This window comes from Pipistrellus hanaki (assembly GCF_964339955.1).
Source record: "Pipistrellus hanaki genome assembly, chromosome: 13".
Lineage (NCBI taxonomy): Eukaryota > Metazoa > Chordata > Mammalia > Chiroptera > Vespertilionidae > Pipistrellus > Pipistrellus hanaki.
This window is the reverse complement of record NC_140515.1, coordinates 40,799,313-40,819,762: the sequence shown is the minus strand read 5'-3', so window position 1 is coordinate 40,819,762 and position 20,450 is coordinate 40,799,313. Positions and strand designations below refer to the sequence as shown.

General features: G+C 33.4%; 1 protein-coding gene across 1 annotated transcript in view; it reads right to left on the bottom strand.

Annotated features, from left to right (window-relative positions):
• The window catches only part of KCNH8 (potassium voltage-gated channel subfamily H member 8), a gene marked incomplete at its 5' end in the record, with an annotated part of 269,106 nt that overhangs the window by 114,723 nt on the left and 133,933 nt on the right, over nt 1–20,450 (bottom strand). The window contains one exon of the mRNA XM_084903270.1: nt 413–540. Within this exon, the coding sequence (XP_084759396.1) occupies nt 413–540 (128 nt within the window). The remainder of the gene's footprint in view (nt 1–412; nt 541–20,450) is intronic.

Here is a 20,450-nt window from a genome sequence, read left to right as displayed (position 1 = left end):
TAAAATCAGTACATGAAATTAGATAAAGTGCAAAGTAGATGCCGCTAAAATTTAATTTGAGAAATTTTAACCAACATGCTGTGAATGTGTAATAGGACTTGCTGCATCCTCCTGTCCAGAAAATATAGCCAGTGTCTCTCCATTTACAGTGCCTCTAGTATCCTATTGTACTGACCGCAATATTCTAATCTCTCTGCTGTGATAACACAATGATTAAGCACTTTTATTACAGAAATGCCTCATGACTACTGACCTTTTCCAGTTTGTTCTTTATAGGAAAGCACAAGCCAAAGTGGAAAAAAAAAAATCTAGGAAAGCCAATAAAGGAGTAAATGGAGCCTTTCTTTAGGGAATCAAACATTGCCACCAGGGGAAAGTCTAGCATTCAGAGTGTACACACATATCCACCTACATTATTTATTTTCAATTTGTTCTTCTCTCTTCTTTGCAGGTGCCCAGAGATGTGATAAAGGACCGCTCGACTCCGTCTCCGGGCTGAGTCGAAGTGGGTCCCTGCTCTTGATCTTCCTTTGGCTTTGTCTAGGGGAAAATAAAACTCATTAAGCACCAAATAAATACATCATTTCATCTCAAGAATGTCAAGTTTAGACAGTTCCCTTTCAAGAGCACAAGGCTTCTACTGACATTTAAAATTTTAGTCCTTTATAATTGATATATTTTAATGAGCATAATAATTGCACTAGTTTTTAAAGTAAAAGTAGAACATACATGAGCATAGAGAAACTTTTTAAAAGTTTCAGAAAACTATTAAGGTATTAAGAAATTTTCACCTCTTTTTTTCCCTATTATTTCTTACTCATACCCCAAATTCTGCTCCCAATATGTTTTTATTTCCCCCAGAAAAATATCTAATATATATCCTGTATCTACATTTAATTTTTACATAAATGGAAGTTTATAATAAATTCTTACATATTATTTTTTTTACATTATAATAACTTGTAAACTATTCCAAAATGCACTTTGTAGTTCTCCTCATTTTTAATAGCTAAGAACATACCATATTAAGTATATAGCTTACCTTATTTATTTTACTATTTCCTTACCATGCACTTTTAGATTTATCCAGGATTAAAAAACACACCAAAACACTATATAGCTAATCCTACAATAAAAGTTCTTAAACACTCTGCATAGAGCTTTGCACTGTGTGTCAGCATATTCAGCAAATAAATGACTAGGAGTGGGTATGTTCATTTTGAATTTTGATATACGTATTTCAAATTTCATTCTAGCAATTTACATTCCAAGCCAGAGTGAATGGATGAGCCTGCTTTACCACACGTACATCAAAATTATGAAATATAAATGTTGAAATATAAATTATGAAATATAAACTATCAAAATGTCTGACATTTTGATAGTTTAAAACATCATATTGTTTGAATTTGCATTTTCAAAATTATGAATGAGGGTGAACTTTCATTTTAATATCCATTATCTATTTGAATTTGTTTTTTATGAGGTCTGTTCATATTTTTTGCCAATTTTGAAGTTAAGTTGGTATTTTTCTATTGGTTTGTAAGAGCTCTTTGTGTACTAATTGCCACTTTCTTGTCATACCGTATATGCTGCCCAGTGTTCCCATTTTGTTACCTGAGTTTAGATTTATTTTATGCAGTATAAATAGACATTTAAAAAATTTTACGTTTTCCCATTTATCAATCTATTTGAGGTGTCTAGACATTATGACCTACATAACAAAACTGTCTTTACTAAAAAATTATTTTAAAAAATATATGCATGCATTCTCCCATTCTTTAGGTCTACTTTTATTTTCAGCAATTAAATATTTAATTTGACTGAACTTCATGTCAGTAAAATTAGGTAGGGTCTTGCTATTTTTTTCCAAAGGGTTATTGTCAAGTATAAAGAAATCAATAAATTATATGATGTTAAGAAACATTAGTCTTTGTTTGGTTAGTCGGTAAACATATAATTAATCATAAGTAAATTATTGCAATAACTGCAAAATACAAAAATTAAAAACTATTCTTTAAGCTTCATCATTAAATCTCTGTGGTATTATGAAGGCTCTTTGATTCCTCTTCTTCATGAAAATAATTTGGTTTAGCTGCTACCTTGGGGATAGACTATAATAACTATTATCAATGGCTGAGATGTGCCAGGTCCTGTCCTAGATCCTCAGTATTTATTGTTTCAATTAATCCTCATAAATATTATCATCCATTTACAGATGAGAGAATTGAAAGGTTTAATATCATATGATCGCACAGCTAGTAAGGAATATAAACAGTATGGGAAGCCAATACATATTGAATGTCATATAGACTAATTTGTATCACTGTCCCTGCCTATCTGAGCTTGGACTCCAAGTCTTTCAAAGAATTTCATCATTCCCCATTCCCACTTCACCCTGGGATGCTTTTGACGAAAACAGGATGTTTTATTCACTGCCAGACTCTAATCTGATGCTACGTGGTTGTCGGCTTTTAATTATTCACCTTTTGATTTATATTGAAAGTGTGTTTAAAATAAAACATGGTATATTCTATAGACTTGATCACTTATAACAGATTTGAAAACACAAGGCAGAACATCAAAAGGAGCAGTGTTTTGGAAACTGCTGGCTGAACAAAGCATATTTCATTGTACTGCTGGAAGGTAGGATCATGTCCTTATGCGCTCAACTTTTTAGTTTGTAGGAACTCTTATTAAGTTGTGTCTGAAAATGTAATTATGAATCCATCAGGGAATAACTTTAAATATATGCAAATGTGCAAGCATGTCAGATTTTTAAGCCAGTGTCTATAGAAATGTGGTGGTAACAGCCAACACCTGCGTATGAAGTATGAGGGAGCATCACAATGCCAGGAGGAATGGCAAAGCTAACTACAAAATGGACCTGATTAGCTTTCTGACAGCCAATAAGCCAGTTCCTTTCTCACTAAAAAATCTAATTAATAGCTGAGATTTTCTAAATCCAACAACAGCAATTTGATAGTCTTAAAAAGAGCCCCTCAAAGGGAAATGACAAAGTACCTGTATTGGTCTTGGCCCTAAATGGAATAAAAATATGTTTCTTTAAAAGCTTTTGTCACAATTCACACACTCATGCAAGATTGGGGTTGAAAATCATTTCACTTAGTGATCTAAAATCTCCCCAGCAGAGGAAAGAAGTTAAAGTGGTCCTGGGTTGATGGATCCTTACTAAAAAAATTACAAATAGAAAACAGCTCACTTAAAAAAATTTGTAGGTACAAAATATTTACAATAGCAATATTTGTAATTTGCACATGTACACAAACACATAAATGTATACACATAGGCAATATACATATATATTCATGTGTAAAACTAGCCAATTGTCCATAAACAAAAGAATGCATAAATGCTGGTATAGTCATGATATGGGCTATTACAACTTCTATTAAACTGGACTCATGGGAATAAATGGAAAATGAATGAAATATTAGCATAGAAATACCTCAGAAATATAATATTGATTACAAAAGAAATAGAACACAGACAAAATGGCAACATTTTTATAATGTTCACACACATGCAAAACTAAACTAAAGAACATATTTTTTAGGGAAATGGATATGCTGTAAAATTACGCATACTCACACGCCTACAGCCGCCTACAGAGAGACTGGAAAATATAGTCTCTAGCTGGGCCACCATGTTTCTTACTAAGTAGCATTAGTAGAATTCTATTCCTTAAACTGGATTTTTGGTGTATAGGGATTTGTAATAATATTTTCATATTACATATATATTATATTTTTAAATTATAAAGTATTTCACAGCTAAAAAGGGACAATACAAGAGTGGTATTGAACCACTGAATAGTGGAACCTGACTAATCTCTTTGGGGTGGTGATGATGGTGAGGGTGGACCATCTATTGCTTAAGATGAATGATTAATGGATTTCCTTCCCCCTTTCCTTTCCCTCCCTCCCTTCCTCTCTTCCTCCTTTATATCCTTCCTTCTTCCCTCCATTTCCCTCCACTCTCTCCCCTCCCTCCCTCCTTCTCTTCTTTCTTCCCTTCCTCTCTTTCTCATTGATTTTGGAGGTTAAGTCAAATGTCATATGCTAAGAATGAGGGTTTAATTGCTAGGAGTTGGTGGTTTGAAGACAACAAATGCTTGAAACATCTGTTGTAGAGGATGGGCTGTCAAGCCGTGGAGCGAAAGTGATAGATTTGTTGGGGAATTTGACTGCCCTATTTGAGACTGCAAATAATAAATTTAGGGGGGTTCCCATCTGTCCTAGTGTAGGTTTTATACGAGCAATCCTTAGCAACCTGTGTGCAGGCCAGAGAAAATAGTTGGTTATGCGTTTACAGCTTTGCTAGATGGATAAAGAAAAAAATACAGAGGTGTAAGAGTTTAGGGTATATGCAAACAAGACTTTAGAATTATGAACCGTGAAAGCTAAGGTAAAGAAAAAGGAAACAGTAGTGAACTAACAGGAAGAAGGTGAAGATTGCAATGTTTTGGAGATTACCATCGAGTAAAAAATTATAGGTAAATGAGTAACATGTTAGGGGAGGGGGTACTAGGTTTGTTATTAAGCAGGACTATTAAATAAGCAATTTCAGTTATTGAGCAATACTGAGGATAATTTCCAGAAAAAAAAATTGATGTTTATACTCCAGTGAGTTAGGACTTGTCAACAAAGCATCATGTATTGGCAATATTCCCTTAGCCCCCAACATGTTCTAGGCATTAGCCTAGAAACTTTGACTTCATTCTCATTTAATTCTCACTTTGATAGGCATTAGTTTTTCCATTTATTAAAAAGCAAACTAAAGGTCATAGAAATTGTGTAATTTGCCAAAATTCAAAGTGGGAAGGCTGATTTGGAATCCTTACTGATTTTATTCGAAAGCTCATGTTTTTCCCACCTCACTATAGTAGACAACTAGGAAGTACATTCTTATTGGATATTTTTACTTATCTGTGCTACCTGTTGAGGTTGAGTCAAAATGGATCTTCTAAACAGAAATTGTTTCCTTTGTGGTCTTTTCTTCTCCCATTTTACGCCCTGCCTCGAAAGAGACATACACTGGAAAATGCTCCCTCTCCCTTTTTTTGAGGGGAAGTGGAAAGGTTACATTTCCTTTTCACTTCCCCTCATGTCCTCTCTTTTATGTTGTAAAATACTTTAATAATATATCTTTTACATATTAGAACAAGTGTTCCATTTAAATATTAATCCAGACTAGAAACTATAAGAACATATAATAAAAAATGAGTTCATATGCTCTGAATTATGTAATTTTGAAAGCAGAAAATCATTAGAAACCCAATTCAAATTGAAAAACAAAAACAAAATCACAGTGAAATAATTTAACCTGTCTTATGGTAGATTATGGTGGTAATAAATAAAAGCATAGGGAATTTAAATACTATTATCAATAATTAATGGGAATATATATATATATATAGTATATATATCTATATATAGTATATATATATTCTTTATATATATATATATATATATATATATATATATATATATATATAGTGATGTCCAACATAGAATGTCCATTCATTTCACATGCTTATGGAATATTTACAACAACTGATTTTATTCTGCAAAGACAACTTCAAAAAGATTCCAAAAAGTAGGTCATATGGGTGAAAAAAAATCTTCCCTCTACTTCACATTCTAAGCATTTGGATTTTCCCCAAAGTTTTTATATAATTTCATTTTAAAAGAACTTAGTAAACAAATTTAATAGACTTTTGAAAATAAGTGAATATTATGTTTAAAAAGAAATAATGTTACCAAATATTTGATATCCAAACCCAATAGATAAGATCAAAGATGGATCAGAGAAAAATGAATACTTAATGTGCATGCATCATAAAAGATATCACATATAAATATCCAACAGATGACAAAAAATATATTTAAAATGTAAATTATGTAGAACTTTTCAAGTCACAAAATAAATGCCATATTTTATAACGAGAAATCAAAATAGGAGTAAACTAAAAGGATATAGAAATGGAAGTAAAATAAATAAAATAAAAAACAGTCTAAAATATTATCAATAAAACAAAAAAGATAATAAACTTATAGCAATTGTATTCAGAGAGAAAATTAGAGATAACACAAACACTTTAAAAGCACCATGAATTTAGAAAATCTTAAAAATTATTAATTACTTTGCATAAAATTATATCAACATAGTCTTCTAGATTAACAATATTTTGAGGGAGATACAACCAATACTAAAATAGGCACCCAAAGAAGTAATAACCTTGAATAGACCAATAACTGGTAAAAAGTCAAGAAAGAGTCCATCTTACACTGCTTATCTCTCCACACTAAAGCCTATTTCAGATGGTTTTAAAGGTCAATATTATCAATCCTTAAAGGAACAAATAATTGTTTTAAAGCTTCAGAGAACAAAAACGCCTGAAAATTTCTGAATACAATCTACAAGTCTGGAAAACTGATATCAAAACTATATTGATCCAAAGATCTTAAATAAACATGAGTGTACTGAATATTAAAAGGAAATATACCATGCCTATGTAGTATTATGCCAATGATAGCTTAATTTTAGGGAATCTTAATATGATTTACAAAGAAGCAAGGCATAATATAATCTCAATTAAGTATTGATTTAAAAAATATAATTATTGATAAATATCTGTGTGTGTGTGTGTGTGTGTGTGTGTGTGTGTGTGTTTTAAACTTCATGATAAGCAAGCAATAGGAGAGTCTTCTTTAATAGAGGATATTTATCAGCAATCAAGGGAAAACTCATATTTTATGGGTGACATTAGAAGCTTCACAATTTTTGTCATTTGCAAAAGGGCCAAAACTTTCCAAAGAAAATGCAAATTCATTATGAAAAATTTAAAAATAGCAACAAATTAAAATGTATATATGATTGGTTATTTTCAATGTCAAGAGTTGTGTGCATTTCCTTTTAAAATTTTAGTGCATTTTTTCATACTCAATTGCATTTATATAGTACATAAACATTATATGAATATGAAAAAATAACGTGTACATTTTACAAAATTGAGAAATGTACAATAGCATAAAGTAGAAAATGAATGTCTTTCATAATACTGACTTCCAGAAATAATTTAACATTTGGTGGATTGATTTTTGATTTTGTTCTAGGCTTTTTGTTTTGTTTTGACATCAATGACTTAATTTTATAGTCAGTGAAAAAAGCTAATCTCCAAAGGTTACATGCGACACGATTCTATTTATATAGCATTTTCTAATTGTTGGAGACAAAAGACAGATTATCTGTAGGGATGGTGCAGGGTAGGGGGTAGTATGACTATATAAGGTAGTAAGAGGGAAACATTTGTAGTGATAAAGTGTTGCTTGTGGTGGTCACACAAATGTACCCATGTGATAAAATGGCACAGAACTATACACACATACGAGTGGCAATTCCCTAGTTTTGATATTATACATAATTATGTAAGTTGTACTATTGGGAACAACTGGGGTCTCTCTCTGTCTCTCTCTCCCTCTCATGTCCTTGCAAATGCCTGTGAATCTGTAATTATTTTAAAATAGGGTCAAAAAATAGTTTTCATGTTATGTCCAGGTATTGGTCTGCTTTCACTGATTTTGAGTGCAGCATATTGAGGCTGTTTAAGAGCTCTCAACACTGGAGAACTGAAGCTGCATGAAAGCCTGGAGCTGGTTTTTCCTGGCCCATCCCGAGAGTTTGTGTCAATTGGCGAAAGCAGTGCTTCCTCAAAGCATATTACGTCTGTCTTTTATAGAATTGGTACACTAAAATGATCTTACTAGAATATGATACTTGATTGTTATATTCTATTATAAAAATATACAAATCACACATCTATAAAGCAAATGCATATATTTGTATATCTCTCCTTTATACATTTTATAAGACACAGATGACTTACTGTTATTGCTAGTATTTAAAAGAGCCTTTTCCATAATAAATTTTTTAATGAAGAAATGAACAAAATAAGAAAAAATACTTCATTAAATATTTTGTACAGCCCTATGTATTTGCATATTTATGGATTGTGGGGGATTTGGCTATGAGCTTCGCCTATCAGATAATTATCATCATCATTATTTTCATCACTCATCTTTTTTAGTTTATTTTTCAGAAAAATACTCAAAATCCTGTGCATAGTTTTGATTTTATAGTCATCTATGTTTTATACCAATTCTGATATCATTATTTTCAGTTTATTTACTTACATCATGAAGTCAACATTTTATTGAGTGTAACATATATCTATAGAAAAAAAAACAGACAAATAAAAAATGTGCAGCTTGATTTCTGGTTGGTACTGATCTTGAATATCTAAATACATTTTATATGTATCTCCCACCTACCTCTGTTTTTCTATAGAACTCTGACTCTGATTACCCAGCTTCAATAAGTATGAATGCTGTATAGTCTTGTTTAGTTCCACCCACTTCCCTCCTTCAGTTTCTTTTGATGAAAATTTGAGGCAGCATAGCTACTTATCTACTTATCTATCTGCTTATCTATCATTGATCTATTATCTAAAAAGCAGAATCAATATATGCCACTATATCATAAGTGTATAACCATATTTTAAAATATTATCAAATATTCAGTCATTGAGGAACCATGACTTTTAATTGGGATTCTTAGATTCCCAGGGAAGTGTCAGAGGGATGGAATTGTGAGAGTGTGGGACAGGAAAAATCCAGCAGATAATGCATTTGGTTAAGAAGCCCCATTTCTGTGTATCTAGCTTATAAAATGAGCTTCAAAATGAGATTCAATTCAATAAAAGAACTGTCATTTAAAGAAAATGGATATTACTAGATAGGTATTCTCAAGTCAAAATAAGAGAGTAGTATTAGTTCTACTTTGTTCAACTAGAAAAAAAAGTACATTTAGAAAAGTGTATTGAATAATGCAGCAGATGTTTTAGCTTTACTCAATTTCTTGTCTAGAAGACATAGAATTATATTACTTAAAAAGCACGCTACTCAGAATTTAGTACAGAGATAGACGCAAGTGAGTTATTAGTGGGTATTACTATTACTTAATACGGTTCTTTATTAATGTCCTTATATATTCATTTCAGTTGTTTTGTGTGAGGAATTTAAGTCACTGGTTAGGGAAAATTTGGGAGGAGCATTTATGCAAGATTGTCTAAAAAGACAAAGAAAAATTATTTTAGAATTTAATGGCAGGCCTTCACTTTCCTTTGAATAGACCTATTATTGAGTTGTAAGAAATCAGAATAATGCCACAGGATTATTACAAGAGCAAGTAGCTCTCGCCTAAGAGTAAGAAGCAAAAATATCAATTAATTTTTTTTAAAAGTCTGAAGTTCAAGCAACAAAACAGTATAAAAAGAAAGTGAGGGATTAAGATAAACTGATATTAAAAACTCAGGAATTTTAGAAGTATTAATACAGAAAACAGTGTGGTGATTGATAGCCAGAAGGAACAGAGGGATTGAGAGGAGGTGGGCAAAAGTTGAGAGGGAATGGAGACATCTGTAATAGTGTCAACAATAAAAATAAAGTTAAAAAATAAAAGTATTAATTATAATAAATTCTAGGAGTGAAGCTAAAGGTTACTTTACTTTGAATAGCTTAAGGAGCAATAAAATTCCTTTGTTTAACTTGATATATCAACTTACAAAATGACTCTTAAGAATTATTTACTTTGATATTTATATGAGCAAATTTATATTTATTCACTTTTAAATGTTGATGAATTTTTAGCTACATAATGGATACATGGGGTTTTATTATAACCTCTTTTAAACATTTATACATACTGAAAGATATTAAAGTTTGTGGTTATAAATCTATGTAGGTAGTAAAACACTAGCCATTTGAATCTTAGAAATTGCCACTCCCTACATTTAAAAATTAAAATATGTAGGTATTGAAATCAGAAAAAAATCCATAAAACAGTTAACAGAGGAGGAATGGTAAATGGAAGCGTAAACATTTCCTTTTTTTTTTTTTTAATCTACTGAATATTGGTGGAAATACATTTTCAGAAAATATCATAAAAATGAAAACACTTTGATGAATTATTCTTTGAATCCTTTGAAATCATAAAAGTGTTTTTCGGTGATAAATTCAAATAACGGACCAACACTGGGGTAATTATCTTTTAATGAGCACCAACAATTTCACTGAGAGAGTTGCATATACACAAATCAGAAATAACACACCAATCTGATATAGGACCATGCATTTCTGCTTTTAACTAAACTTCTTTCAGTTGAGTATTGCCAGTTAAGTAGCAGACTGGGAGAAAACTTTTAAGTTTACTGGGGATTGAGCTAAATAATTTAATTTTAACTCTGAAAAATATTAGAGTAGTCTAGAAAGGGAAGATGACTTTTGCTTTTGGATTTAGAGTGAAGTATGCACCAAAGGAGAATTATAGAGGTAGAAAGACCAAAGAAATTGTGTTTAGTCATAAAAAATGCTAATGAATTGGTCAGAACTGTGATCTAACTATCTACTCAGGACACAGTCCTGACAATATTTATCAAGGACATAAATTTAAAAATTATTCAGAAACACATACAAAAGAATAAAGTCCCTGCATATTCCATATATAAAAGGTATATAATATGATAAAAACAGATTCACTATTATGTTTTTAATGCTTAGTCACTTATTAGGAGTTTTTAATGGAAATTCAAATTATAAAAAATAATGCATGAATCAAGCAAGCTAATGTGTTTACTTCAATTTTGTTCTCTCAAAAATTACCTAATCATTGTTATTAGTTTCTATTTACATATATTTTTCCCACAGGGCTTATAAGACATTGAGTAATGTAATTTCCAGACCTTTTCATGGATGTGGCCCTAAAAACAAGGTTGTAAATGCGTGTGTTCTGTGGAAGAATCCAAGTCAACATGCTGTTACTGAAAAGTCGCCAGTGGTTTAGTTCTAGTTACTGTGTGTGAAATTTAGAGTGGGTAGTTGCTGTGGGTTGGCGGGAAGGTTTAAAAGATTCCTAAAATCACTCTGAAGCATAAAACTGATAGAAAAGGAGAATAGGGCCATAATATAAATGAAAACACAAAGTCGTAAATATTAGGTACCCGAAACATTAGACAATGCTTTTAAAAGAAAGAAGATTTCACCTGGATCTAGGAGCAGGCAAAGAAGATGGATTACTAAGCAAGAGGAAAATGTGAACCAAGACTTCAGGGTAGAAATTACATGGCAAATTCCAGAAAGAATAAGGCAATCGGTGTAAGAGAAGAGTAGTTATCAAAATGCTCTCTAAATCATGGAAACTATTACATGGCTTAGGACAAATGTGTTTATTTTAAGAAATGTTTAGAAGTTGTGTGTGTGTGTGTGTGTGTGTGTGTGTGTGTGTGTGTGTGTATTCCTCTTCCAAAAATAAGTAAAAGGAAAACTGGGAGAAAGAGATAGAAACAAGAAGTAGAGGAATTAGCATTTATTGAGCATTTATTAAGTTTCAATTATAGTAACATAAACCTTGTATTAACCCTATAAGGTAAACTTGGTAGATGAGAAGCCTGAGGTAAAAGAGCTGATGTGCCGTGAATGGTGTCATACAACTAGGAATTGGTAGACCTGGCATCTATTTGTAGATCTCTTTGTCTCTACACCCATGTACTTTCTAGTAATTGTATTGCATTAAAGAGAATAATGATAACCACTCACCCCTTGTAAACTGAGAAACCATGGATTTCACTAATCCTGACAGGAGAAAGGGACGCAGGAGGAAGAGAGGGTAAAACATGGGGTGGAATGAAATGATTTCCAGAGTGGCAGACTGTCTGCAAATGTGGCCACCAACTAATTTTCACATTCTTATTCATACACATCTCTCTTTAAGAGTTTGTTTCCTCTTCCCTTGAATTTTGGCTGGTCCTGTAGCTTTCACTAACTAAAAGAATATGGCAGGAAAGAGTGTGTGACTTCTGGACTTACACATATTCCATATTTGCTCTCTTTGGACCCATCCTCCATGCAAAGTAACAAGGGCTCAACTAGTGAATAATTACGGAGATAGCTAGAGCCAGGGATAGAAATTATAGAGACAGACGTAGAGATAGAGATAGAGACAAAGATAGAGATATAGAGATAAAGATGGAGAGAGAGGGAGAGAAAGCTATACAACTCCCAGTCATGCCATCCTCCCCTGGGTATGTGAGGTTCTTTAGGATGCTCCGGCCCAGCTGAGTTCCAAGCTGATGGTGCTACATGAGTGATTCCAGTCAACACCATTTGGAATAGAAGAACCCACATAGCCTACTCAAAGAATCATGAGAAATAATAAACTATTGTTTACAGGTTTGGGGAAAATTTGTTATGCAGCAAAAGCTAACTGATACACTTGGTTTTGGGGTCCTGGAGTCGAGAAAACAAACTATCAGGAAAAGACAGAACAATAAGGGTAGTGTCACCTTAGTCTCCATATTCATTCACATCCTTGAGCCTATACTTGACATTAAAGAACACTTCTATTAAGATATAAATACTACGGAAAGGATACTTAGCTGCTTAGCAAGAATTAGTTAATAGCCAACAGAGTACCAACATATGGCACAGGATGGAGGGAAAGATATTATTTAAGCCTGACCCAGAAAAGGGTGTAAGAAAGCTCCAGAGAGATGACATGTCCATTTCTAATGAGTATCACTATGATCACCTCCACAATCACCACCTATCATAATCACTTTTGTGCTAATGACTGACTTATAACCACCTCTTTTATGCAAATATCATCCTAAATAATTATTTTTCTCTAATTCTCATAATGACATCTGTAGACATTGTCCCACTTTGAAGATAACGATACTACTATACACCTCAATAGTTTTAAATAACTTACCTACATCCTTGTAGAGTACAAGAGGCAGCAAGTTAATTAATACCCAATTCCAAAGCCTTTGCTCTTTGCTTTATCATTTACTTTCTCAAAATTTACGGGCACTTTTTTTCTTAAGGACTGCCAACTTCAAAAAGGGTGTTGGTAAATGATTTTAAAAAATAAGTTCTATAGGAAACTGGTCTATATTTAAGAGTTACAGAGTACATTGAAAATTACTTAAGATGAGAAGTTTATAGGAATTCTAAAGTAGAAATCAATTAAAAATAAAAAATAAAAAGAATTGCCTTAATAAATTGTAGCAGTAACAATTTTATCACATTGATGGTGGGTGCTGAAATGATTCAATATTTTTCTCACTGGTATTTCCCAATGTCCTACATTAAAATTCCTTACTGATAATTTTTGTTTTGGGTTCTTCTCAGGTTTATAGAAGTCAAAGCAACAAAGTCTTGGCCATCCTTTGAGCCAGTGATGGAATAGGATTTTTTGTGAAGAATTCAGGCCAGTAAGAAATAGGCAGGAATGAAAGTGTAAGGATAAAGGAGAAAAAGGGAGAACAAATGTTGAAAACATAATGGGAACTCTTTGTCTACAAGATCAACAAATAGATTCAACCTATTCATCCCATTTTAAAGCATCTATTTCTCTTGTGCCAGCCACTGAGCTGGGGAGACAAAGATAAATAATTCAGATTTCTTGACCTTAAGAAAAAGTAAGGAGCCTGATTTATCCGGACAAAAGGTGTGCTGGGAGGTTTGAAGGTGATCCAGCTAGTTCATGGACATCCCAATATAAAGTCCAACTCACTTTCTATTCTTAGATATAACTCCATCAAGGCAACTCTGCACACAATCTCCCACTGAAGGACGGAGTCTTCTAGTACAATCCTCTTATTGATAACACGATATATATGCAAGAATGGAGAGACAGAGAGAGAGCCCTTTGTGGAAGGCTGTTTTATGTCTAATTAATGGACTTCCTTAAAAAGTTTTGCATAATAATACACCACTCACAATTACCGAATAACACAAATGTATTCACCTCAACACCAAAATTCAACTACTACTGAAACATTAGTAATATAATCCCTCTTCTGTTTTTTAATACTATATGTTATAGGGTAATGGCTCAGCGGCTTTATAGTAATGCCACTCAACCAGGGGAGATTTCACCAATGTCTAGAAACATTTTGGGTTGTCAAAACTGCGATGTGGGTGTTTCTGGCATCTAGTGGGTAGAGAACAGGGCTGCTGCTAAAATCCTCCAACACACAGGACACCCCTCCCTAACAAAGAATCATCAGACCCCAAAATGTCAATAATGCCAAGTTTGGCAAAACTGCTTAGTATATGCTAATTTTATAAGAACTCTGACTTTTTTTTTTAATATAATTCAGTCATAAAATGATGCAACCAATCATATACAAAAGATGAACTACTAATTTTTTTTTAGTTTTCTTTTTCAAAATAAGGAAATAGACTTACACAGAAATCAAATGACTATAAAAATCAATAAATGATTTATTTTACATCTTTGGGTCAGGCATTAATAATCAGGGTGACATTAAATGTTTAATTCAGAATCAGTTAACTCTCAACTGGAACTTGTTTCTCCAGTCATGCTCATCAATTCGCCAAATAATGATCTGGGATTCTGACAACTTTAGAAATTTTGTTTTGTAGAAATTCGCATATACTAGTACATAATGGCAAACTATAAGATATTCTTATTTTTTTCTTAATTGAAAAATGATAGCATCTCACTCGAGTCCAATTGATGACTGTAATAATTTCAGTAAAATCTAAGATAAAAGGTCCTGGGTCTCTAGCTGTGATGCTATGATTTCCTAATTAAATTAAGATTGTAAATATAGTTCATGTAAGTCAGGGGACATATGTAAGTGTATGAGAAAATTATTTTGGGGGCATACTCAAGCATTCCAGATGGGTTAGCATAGTGGCAAACTACCAATAGATTAACACATATTCTTTTCTACTCTCCAAAATAGATTTCCAAATGATCTGTGTACATCAACATTTTATGGTTCTGCCTCTATTTACCATGAGCTTGTTAAGTGCCAGCAATTGCTGGCATGTTTTGTGAGACAAGAGTGGGAAAAATCCCTCAATTCATTAAAGGAAAGTCTTGGATAAGAAAGAAGCTGACAAGGGTCTGTAGAACCATCACAGAGAGAGTGCAAGATTTCCATTTCTCATTATCATGGTTGAATCCACCAGTTTGCTGGGTTCCTAATACTCTGCCCATTTGACTCTAGGATGTCCTTGAACCTCCTTGCATAGATCGGACTCTCCCCATCTTAACCTCTTAAATCAGAAATTAAGCCAACATTTTCTTTATTACCTCTGGTGTTGACACCTTACTCCCCTGTTTTAACAGTGCATAATTCTGCGCCATGTATGTTATGATTCTAGAACATGAGCACTTCTAGATCATGCTATAAAGAAACTCCTTTCTTTCCTCCCTCTCCTCTAGACCAGAAGCATGGTCCCATGGATCTGAGTCCTAACATAACTTACATTTCTTAAGGTTATGAAATTTTCTATGACCTGATAATTAAAGGACTACCAAAGACACAAAACACAACAACAACCTGATTAGCTCTTTGTTAATACATGGTGAGTACTAAATATAATGACCCATGTCAATGAGACTTTCCAGGGAATCATGTCTAGTAATTAGAAGAGCCATAAAAAAATGCTATTTTCAGTATAAAAACCTCTAGAATTGAAACGGGTTGAGGAAGGAATCACTTGTTAATTAATCAGGTAGATCAGGAATCTGCAAATTTTGGCCCACCAAGTAGTCATGTATCTGTTTTTTATAAATAAAGTTTTATTGAAACACAGCTACATCCATTTGTTTACTATTAGCTATGACTACTTTTCTGTTATGGAGGAAGAATTAAGTTTGATAGAGACTATATGGCCCACAAAGCCTAAAATATTCACTATCAGATCTTTTCAGAAAAAGTTTGCTGCTCCCTTCTAGATCAAATGAGAAAGAGCGACTGAGGATGAAAATCTGAACTAACCATTCTCCCAAATATATTTTTATTTGAGAGTTAACTTGCTAGAAAAGGAGAAAGTATAATGACCCAACTTTATAAAAACTTTTAAAACTTAAAGTTTATATAATTGATCCTAGGTTTTTGAATATAGGTGGTTAAAAAAAAAAAAAAAAAAAAAAAAAAAAAAAAGCGCATCAGCAAGTACATTTGAAGTTCAAATACTCCCCAATTCTATTCATTTCACCATTATGTAACATCAAACTCCATAAAATGTAGGGTTTATAAGAATCAGACCATTTAAGGACTGGCATTGAAATGCAAATTCTCACTAACTTCAGCATGGATACTAATGTCTACTTTTGTCTTTCTCCTCCACAAATAGGACCCTAAGTTACCCGCAGACCTTTGGAAATTTCACATGACCATCTACAATGTTATACATGACACTCCCTAAGCTCTTTTTTACTTAACCACAAAAAATGTATTTACTAGGTTTTCCCAATTGAATCTGTGGAAGCATCAGAAAAAAAAGAGTGTGTACTTCAATTTCAAAACCTTAGGCCAGAACAGGACTTTTTTTTTCTTTTCTTTCTGGTTGATAATCGTGCATGTGACAAACACACTGAGTATTCTCTTCCTCTGGTGAGCTCAGATGGAAGATTCGAAATATAGGGCCTTCAATTCTCAATTTTACCTAGATTGTGACATAGCATACTATAAGCCTTCTTGTCATGTAGTATGACTAAGGAAATAAACATCCTTGCAATAAAAGAAGCCTTAGAAATCATCTAGTCTAATTACTTTATATTGCAGCTGGAGAAGTTGCAATTGGGAGAGGAAAAATGCCTGGCCCAAGATCATACTGCTAGCTGGTGGCAGAGATGGACCTTGAACCCGTAAGTTAAATCACAAATATAGCAAGCTGACCTGCCCTGGATACAATTATGAATTAGAGAAAAGCTGTCCTCAGACAACTATAAACAATCCTCCAACCTTTTCTGATGGCATGTCTTAGCAGGAGAATTCACCCACCACTTAGCGTGACCTATAGTGAAAGGCCTTAACTACCTACATATTCTCCATCGAAGGCACCCACTCATATTTCTGGACTTCTAGAACAGCTCACAGGCCAGCATGTCCTCATGAAGTCCAAATAGCCGAGGGCAGTTTTAGAGAAAAAGTACCTTCAGGACACTAAACTCATCCAATTCCAAAAACACAGGCACCCTGAACAAGAGAAAAGAGGTCCCATCTTGACTATACAAGGTATGACACAAGGATCATTCCAGACAATGGCCTTGTGTATTTTCATAGGAGTGGGCGGGCTGAAAGGGACTTGTGTAACAACTTATCCAGTTATTCCATAGTTTCAATTTATGGCCCATAAAAGCAGTGAAGGAGCAAACTCCTTGAGATACTTTTAATATTGAATAAAACCTAGGAGAAATCATTTTGATTATCCTAATACCCATAAGTGCCATATTTATATTATATTTCCCATCTAGACTTTATCTAGAATATAATATGCTAACCAGACCAGACGTCCTTCTGGACCTCCTTCCAGAAGACCTCCAGACGAAGCCGCGGTGGTGGGGGCCGAGCACCTTGCACGATTTATGCACTGGGCCTCTAGTATTTACTAATATCACGTGACTAGTAGCTCTGATTAGCTATTGATGACATCAGGAAGATCTTTGTGATGTGACTAATTGTGCAAAAACATGTCCTAGTCAGTTTCCATTCTTTTAATAAGGTCAATGCCAAGGAGAAGTGACATAATCTAGTAAATGCAGAGTAGGTATGGAATAATTTAAGCCAAGCCTGAGAGAGTAATTAAAGGTCTACCCAAGTTTATACAACTTTCCAAGGTTCCCATTTCTAAGTCAATTATAGTCTACTATTTTATAGTATGAAATCTTCAATAGCAAACCAGTTACATAGCCCTGTTTCCTTATGTTCTAAAAAGAGAAAAGAAATAGGGAAGTTGAGGGGATAGAGATAAAGTAATTAGATTCTTTTTTTATGCTGTAGATGTATCTATGCCATAGATTTGCCTCTCATATCTAATAGAGGCAAAGATGGTAGGTATTACAAAACATCAAAGGCAGGAGAGAACATTTATAAAGGGATTAATGGTGGGGTAAATTGTGGATCTGCACTAACAGTGAGAAGTGGGTAATTGTGGTGTAGAGTGGGGAAGAGATGGCATTCTGAGAGGAAACAGCCCATGCCCAAGTGTGATGATGCAAAAAAGCAAAAGTCATAGTAGACCAACCAATTTGACTGTAGTGAAGAGGAAAATTATAACAAGGTCTCAAGTGCTAGAATTTTTTTCTAAAAATTCTGGGTATGAGTAAGTCTGTGTTCCTCCTAAAATGTAATTTTAAAAAGTCTATTTTTTTTCTCAGTTTGGGATTATAGGTCCTTTATTGTAAAATAATGATACATATCCTGTTTTATTTAAGCCATTTATTAAAAATAATTTTATATGAAGGCATCCCTACATGGTTTTTATGATATATTCATAAAATTACTCTATTAAGAAACAGATTCTAACAACTGACCCCTTTGAACTCAAGAACAGCAGTCTATTTTACCAATATGGATGAGATGATCTAAGGATTATTGCTCTCATTTCAAAAGCTTGCCTTACACTTGATAACCTCCATTTCATAGTCTCTCCTTAGAGACTTCATAAAAGCAAGGCTGTTATGATTCCTAAGTTATGAAAACCTATAAATAACACAAATAGAAAATCGCATTATTTATATTGATATTTTATATCCATCCATGGATAGGATTTGACAACATTTTCTAGAAGGTAAGAAATCTGCACCAAGATGGGTAATTATTCTGGTAAGTTGCTTTATATTAATGAAAGCTTTATTCTTTAACAAGCAGTCAAAATCTCCTAATAAATCAGTGATACAATTAAGTAGTTTTAGAATAGTCATTTATGTAGAGAAACATTGGAATTTTACTTAGGTAAAAAACAAATACAAAGAAAATTCTCTCATCCTGTTATGCTTTGCTAATCAATACACCAATTGTTCATAAATACCCATGCTTTCCAAAATGTGTTTTTAAAATATATATTTTATTGATTTTTACAGAGAGGAAGAGAGAGGGATAGAGAGTTAGAAACATCAATAAGAGAGAAACATCGATCAGCTGCCTCCTGCACACACCCCCTACTGGGGATGTGCCTGAAACCAAGGTACATGCCCTTGACCGAAATCAAACCTGGGACCTTTCAGTCTGCAGGCTGACGCTCTACCCACTGAGCCAAACCAGTTTTGGTCAAAATGTGTTTTTGTTTTTTTTAAAGACATGGTTACCATATGGCAAACACTGTGCTAGGAGCTAGAAAATAAAGATATAGACCTGTCTTACACATATTTTATACATATCTTGGGTATGGAATTCTCATTCTTTCTTCCAGGAAGTTCTTAAATATAAAAGATCAAGAAAGCTACTTAAAGCAATAAAGGCCCCCGCAAAACACAGAAACAGTCGGTGAAGGGAGACACTTAACCTATCAACAAACTGAGCACCATGTCAAAGCAAATTACCATATTCCATCTCTATATAGAGTGACTTTGATGTCAGATTTCCATAGTGTCTGAATCAATTATTATTTTTAGTGGTCCTAATAGCTTGTTATAAGAATTTAATTTTTGGTTTATGTTATACCATCCTATCCAAATATTGTCCTTCCTATATCCTTTGAGAAGCCTTCCCTCACTTCTCCCACTCTCTTCCATTCCTACTCAGAAATAATCAGATCACTTGCTCAAAACATTTTCTACAGCTCCGCTTTACTATATCGAATAGTGCATTTTAGTTATTTGTGTCACTCCCCATTAGTGGCTTATGCAAAGGAAAGAATTTTTCTTTTTTATTGATATCCCTAGATCAGCGTTTTTCAACCACTGTTCCGCGGCACACTAGTGTGCCGCGAGATGTTGCCTGGTGTGCCGTAGGTGCAGACAAGACAAGAATTTTATAATTTTTCACTATTTTGTTTACTTAATATTTCATAATAAAGTAATTATAAAATACTTTCTTTGTGTTTATTTGATTCCTATTCAAGAGAATTACTTTATATATAGTCAATATAGGCACAGAGTTAAATTTTTTAACATTTTCTAATGGTGGTGTGCCTCATGATTTTTTTCATGAAACAAGTGTGCCTTTGCCCAAAAAAGGTTGAAAAACACTGCCCTAGATGTTTGGTGACTCTTTCCGAGCAAGTGAGTGCAATAAAGGAACAGTTCACCTATGACTTTGTGCTTTCTGATTTTATGGGACACAATTAAACCTCCAAAAATTTTTCCCACTAAGGTTTTTTTTTTAATTTTAAATATATTTTTATTTATTTCAAAGAGGAAGGGAGAGGGAGAGGAGCAGAGGGGGAGGGGGAAAAAAGGAGGGAGAGGAGGAAGAGGAGTAAGAGGAGGAGGAGGAGGAGGAGGAGAGATAAGTGGTTGAGAGAATCATAAATTGGCTGCCTTCTGCATATTCTCTACTGGGGATGGAGCCCGCAACTTGCAACTCAGGCGTGTGCCCTGAC